This window comes from Astyanax mexicanus, chromosome 13, assembly GCF_023375975.1.
Source record: "Astyanax mexicanus isolate ESR-SI-001 chromosome 13, AstMex3_surface, whole genome shotgun sequence".
NCBI classification, from domain to species: domain Eukaryota; kingdom Metazoa; phylum Chordata; class Actinopteri; order Characiformes; family Acestrorhamphidae; genus Astyanax; species Astyanax mexicanus.
In genome coordinates, this window is record NC_064420.1 from 32677327 (window position 1) to 32683163 (window position 5837).

At 34.5% G+C, this 5837-nt stretch overlaps 1 protein-coding gene and 1 non-coding gene across 2 annotated transcripts; one reads left to right on the forward strand and one right to left on the reverse strand.

Annotated features, from left to right (window-relative positions):
- Positions 1-363: 363 nt before the first annotated feature.
- ppdpfb (pancreatic progenitor cell differentiation and proliferation factor b) lies at positions 364-3005 on the reverse strand. The gene is made up of 5 exons (XM_007249998.4): positions 2846-3005; positions 1799-1892; positions 1611-1688; positions 1126-1225; positions 364-770 (listed from the first exon to the last, which is right to left on the reverse strand). Exons 2-5 carry the CDS (start codon positions 1851-1853, stop codon positions 644-646), a joined length of 360 nt encoding a protein of 119 aa, XP_007250060.1. The 5' UTR covers positions 1854-1892; positions 2846-3005; the 3' UTR covers positions 364-643.
- Positions 3006-3295: 290 nt separating this feature from the next.
- trnae-cuc (transfer RNA glutamic acid (anticodon CUC)) lies at positions 3296-3367 on the forward strand. Its single transcript has one exon. It is a non-coding gene; the product is annotated as a tRNA-Glu (tRNA).
- The last annotated feature ends 2470 nt before the right edge of the window (positions 3368-5837 follow it).

Genomic DNA, 5837 nt, shown 5'->3' on the forward strand with positions numbered 1-5837 from the left:
GTGAAGCTCCAGTGAAGCAAAGTTAACATGGTAGTTATATAACAGCTTTTCATGCTCATTGCATGAACACTGCATGAACAAGTGCTAATTTGGGAATTGATGTTTAGTAATATTACAACAAAATGTTATAATAGCATTGTTCAGTGGGAGAATCTTAAAACTCGAGCCCCAGCGGATTAAGGAAGAATAAATCTGAGATTAAAACTCTTGATAATACCCCAAAAGATTACAAATATTAAAAAAGAAGAAAACAAATTTATAACTTATCCCAATTTTTGTGGTGCATCAGACACACGTGCTTACAAGAGATACTGAATTAATAACCACCAGTTACTAAGTCATTAAATATGCATAGTCAAAAGGTTTGGCTGCTTAAGACTTTTATTGTTTCCGTGAGCACATGGTGACAGTGGAAATAAGTAACAAAAACATTTAAAAAGCAACCACAGTGTTACAGATGTGTAGAAATGTACAAAACCTTCACTTTTTAAAAATTGTATTTCAAGTCAAAACATACAAAATGAATTCAAAAGAAACAAATACTAAAATGCAGCCTATTCTACAGATGGAAAAATACTAAACAAAACAAAACATAAAAACAGAGCCGTTTCCGTCTCCTAGCGTTGGTCCCCCAAAGCTGGACTCATGAAGGGGGAGAGGTCCCCGCCTCCGACTTCCCAGCATCACTGCTCTCACTGGCCTGCCTCTTCATCACCATATCCCGGGCAATGCACATCACCTGCCCGTCACTGACACTCATTACTCCTCCCCTGCAAAACCAAAGCAAAAAAAAGTGTTAGTCAAGGGGAAAAAAAAAAAAAAAAAAAAAATTATATATATATATATATATATATATATATATATATATATATATATATATATATATATATATATATATATATATATATAATAATAATAAATATATATATTTTTTTTCCTATATATATATATATATATATATATATATATATATATATATATATATATATATATATATATATATATATATATATATACACACACACACACACACACACACACACACATTTTGGACTATGTTTAGTTTAAACTGGAAACATGCAAGCATTTGGGCATCACAACAAAGAATGGAGTAGAAAGACTCACTTTTGTTGTGCCTCCTCGGTCAGGGTACCCATGCCTGGTTGGTTCGGCTTCCCAAAGAAGAAACTTGACCACCAGTGACCAGAGTCCTGCTTGGGCAGGCCTAGAAAAGAAGAACAATAAATCCCATGAAAAGAGACTCAATACCAAGAGAAATGCCAGAGTACATAGCAGAAAATGTCCATGTGGTCAGGGTCAAGGTCCAACGATGTGTCACAGGTAGGCAATCACAAGTAGCTTTACAGGTGAGACACTCATTGTTTACTCAACACTTGCAAGAATGATTGCCTTGATTACCTTCAAACAGTCTATTGCATTGACACATAAATGTCAATAACACTTTGGTAGGGGTAAAGCTTCTAGACTATTCCAGCCATGCTGAAATTTATTTCAGGCAGAGGACTCAAGTAGGAAATAAAAAAAAACTAAACAAATGTACAAGCCACAATCTGGCTTGACCTGTTAACAGTTAAAACATCAATGCTCACCTGGGTGATGTGGGATAACTTCCCCGCTGTACTCCGAACTGCCACATGAGCTGCTACTTGAGGTAGAACCCAGGCGCCCTGAAGACAGACAAACAATGAACAAAATGCACACTACTAAGCTAAAAGACTAATCTAACATTATATAAAAAGTAGCTACTGCAAAGCTACTGTTCTGCAAAATCTCTTACTTCGATAGTAGTCAGTGGTGGCTACAAGAGAACCGCTAGATGGGATTGCTGCCATGATTGCTCCAGACGTCTGCACCAGTCCTTAGATGGTAACCTTTAAAGCAGAATGGAGATATGATTAGACATTAAAAAAAAAAAATTAGTCTAAACTTTACAGTATGGCTGGGCAATATAATTTAAGTTTTTAAATATTAACAATATATTTTCAAACAAAAAACCTCAATTATAATCAAGAGGAAGACAGATCACCACAAGCCAGGAGTGTGTAAGACTGGTGGAGGAGAACATGCAAAGATGCATGAACGTTGTGCCTAAGAACCAGGGTTATTCCACCAAATATTGATTTCTGAACTCTCAAAACTTTATGAATATTAACTTAGTTTTCTTTGCGTTATTTCAGCCATTTCTCATTTTCTGGAAATAAATGCTCTAAATGACAATATTTTTATTTGGAATTTGGGAGAAATGTTGTCTGTAGTTTATGAAATAAAACAATGTTAATTGTACTCAAACCTAAACCTATAAATAGCAAAATCGGAGAAACTGATTCAGAAAGTGAAGTGGTCTCTATTTGTTTTCCAGAGCTGTATATTGCAAAAGAAATGTCTAAATATTAATAATATCATGCTATAGAGGGCTAATTTTCAGAGTCAAATTCAATCCAGTCCAGTATTAAAGCCGTTTGGTTGACTAATGTCACTTTACAGTGAAACTAAACCAAACAAACAATGGTTTTGCTGTAAACAAAGCTGAAAACAACTAAGCTAGCTAGCCAACTGGCTAACGGTAATTCTGCACAAATTTGACAGAATTTACTTATTATTATTGAACTGGAATTTTCCTTAAAAAAGGAAAGCGAATGTTTATAAAAAGAAATGTTTGACACGACCAGCTAAACCGTTAACAGCTAGGTTATGTTAACTGGCTAACAGCATCAAAACAACGCTTTCTCCGTGCTGTGACTGTAGTTCATAACTGGGTTAACTAGCGTTAGCCGACATCTCCTCAAAAATAACGGAAACAAACGCGTATCTCCACTGAACTCACCTTCTTTCTGCTTGTGCTGAGGGTGTTAAAGCACAATGTTCGGCTCAGTCGGAGGCTTTGGGGAGTTAACGCTAGGCGACGGGGCCCATTTGTAAAGGTTTGGGTGGCTGAAACCCTCCACGTCCAGTGAAGATACCGCAGTGCTGTCTGAAAACAGCCCCGGAGAGCGGGGCTTTATACAGGGAGGTGACGTCAGCAGGAGCCCCTGCCTGGTCAAACTGGCTCAAACCAGCTTTCTGACGAGTCGCGAGACTCTGTGTTTGTTGTAGGTTGTGCAGTCAGTAGGAGAGAGGACTGAAGGTGTAAATATGCGGGAAGAGAGAATATAAGGGAGTATAAAGACGTACTGACTTTATTAAACCGTTATTATTACTTTTATTGTAATTGTGAGGTATAGTGCATTACATTGTGTTCACGATATAACACATGGAGTTCGGCGATATGCTACAGTCCCTGGTGGTCTAGTGGTTAGGATTCGGCGCTCTCACCGCCGCGGCCCGGGTTCGATTCCCGGTCAGGGAACGAAACTTTTTTTGTGGAAGTTTTTTTTCCCCAAAATTAACTGTTTCTTTAACACAACTCACACGTTACCTACTTAGTTATGGCTCATAAACACATCGTTTTATTCATTTTATGAAGTATTTTGCAACTCACGCCCAATTTAACCTGCTGACAATACTTTAGAGCCCACATATGTTTTTTATTAGCTGTTAACCTTCTATGACATCAATTATATTTTAGGGGTGGAAAAATATTTTTCATTTGGTAAGCGTAGGAGTTTAAGCAAGCTTAAATTTAGATTTTTGCTTTTTTTGACAACAAGCTGATAATTTGAATCAGGTGTTTTAGAGCAAGGACGCACCTCAAACATGCGGGGTCAGGACCAGAGATGAGAATCACTGCTTTTTCACGAGTAATCCAAACAAAAGTGCCCTAACTGCACAAGGCAACAAATAAAAAAAAACCCTCTGTATTAGTAAGTTTACAGCAATAATTTAAAAATATAGTAAGAACATAAACAGGGAAATATCCTTCATTACATATTTTTGTACATACAGATTATCTTTACTTATTTTTATTTTTGACCTAATTGTGTGTGCCTTTAAATAAAAAAAAAATGGTAGTGTCTTAATAATTAGTGTCTCGCTTTTCGAACAGAAAATTGTGCCATTACGAATTGTGCCTTCTATGCCACCCTCTAAAATGGCTAGAGTGTGGCGCCGTATATAATTCTCCTACAGAAAAAACATGATGAAAAATATAAATATATCAATAAAAGTAATATTATATATATATATATATATATATATATATATATATATATATATATATATACATATAATGACAGTTAATGTATTGCTGTAAACTCAGGAATTATTTTGATGTAAATAATTAACTACTCTCTCTTTCTTCCAGGGTTACTTCTGTATTTAGATACTAAAATAGCTCAGTTGCGGGACACTGATAAGGGAGGACATTTCAGGGAATCAGGCCTAACTTTATATTAGGTGCATGCCAGGTGTGCAGTCGCATGCAGGTTTGGACCACACTGTTCAAATGACATGTTCTCTTGACCTTATGTGAAAACAAAACTTTCTACCTTTTTTAAGTAATTACTTCAGTTTTAGAAAACAGTTTCTTTTTTATTTAATGCATTTAACATATTAATAAAAACATAACATTTAAACATATACATGTGCCATTATCTTTGTACATAACACATTTCACATTCCTATGTTATGTTTTTTTTTCCAAATAATACTATATAACATAAAGGCAGAATCTTTCATTTAGACAGATACTCCTAAGGTAAGCGCTGTCCAATAGAAATGTTCTTTAGCTCTTATTGAGCTATTAAACATTCAATTATACAGATAACAATTACACAAAATAAACAATTTTGCTTAGGGAAAACAGGTAAAATGGTTATACTGAAATTAGAGATTAATGACAAAAGTCTTAATTTATCTCTGGAAAATCCCAGTGTGATAAATAATTTCACCTAATTTTCACCCAACAGAAAAAGGACAAGATGAGCACTGTGGAAATGAGAACATTTCCATCCCAGAAATAGCAGGCACACAGCAGCTTTAAGCTTTGGCAATACTCATGTTCTGTGTCTGAAACGTAAGACACATTTTATTGCCTTTCAGTTACAGATCAGACAGACAGCAAGGCATTAAATCAGCTACCCAGCTTCCAGTTTCATAATCAAAGTAATAATATAAATATAATATTAATAAAAATGTTAAATGAGAAGAACATAACCAGTGCTATGTTTGAGAATGGAGGTATAAACGTTTTTAAACAATAAACAAATAATACTGTTATCAATGTCAAAGAACCAATCAAAGTAAAAATAACAATTGGAACATCATTTACAAACAGGTACGTAACACTGAATTCCTTTTAAAGTTTCATTTTGAAGTGCATAACATTTATATCAATTAGGATAACTTCCAATTTGGCTATATACATACACAGAAAACGTCTCCCATCACAATGATCTAATTTGGAACAAAAAACTATACAAAGATGAAGAATGTATTAATGTTAATCAACTCCCAATTAAATCAATTTGCTATATGATTTGATGCAATGTCAAATGGTGTAAAAGGAATATGTATTTTCCCCAGGGGTTCAAATATTCAATCCAAAAAAGCATCTATGATAAACTATTTATATGAGGATTTTACGTAAGGATCATTGTATACCAAATGCAAAAGTGATATGGAATTTCAAATTTCAAAACATACAGTTTAAAAGTAAATATATTGAAAATTAATTGATGAACGTCAAAATTATACAGAAATTATCAACCGTGTTTTTTACATTTATGCCAGAATGTTTTGGATACAGAGTTTGGTTTAATATTACTTTCAGATCCATGAACGCTTTAATAATAGTTATGCTGCCATCTACAGGCAGTTCCATGCAGTTGAATATATTCAGTATTTACACCAGTTACTTACAAAAAAAGAGAGAACAGCTG

Bases quoted from the DNA above. Each gene is read 5' to 3' on its own strand.
- ppdpfb (XM_007249998.4), bottom strand. From the start codon at position 1,853: ATGGCAGCAATCCCATCTAGCGGTTCTCTTGTAGCCACCACTGACTAC. The intron at 1,226-1,610 runs GTGAGCATTGAT...CTTCTTTTCTAG, and splicing joins AGTTATCCCACATCACCCAG to GCCTGCCCAAGCAGGACTCT. The intron at 771-1,125 runs GTGAGTCTTTCT...TTGGTTTTGCAG, and splicing joins ACCGAGGAGGCACAACAAAA to GGGAGGAGTAATGAGTGTCA.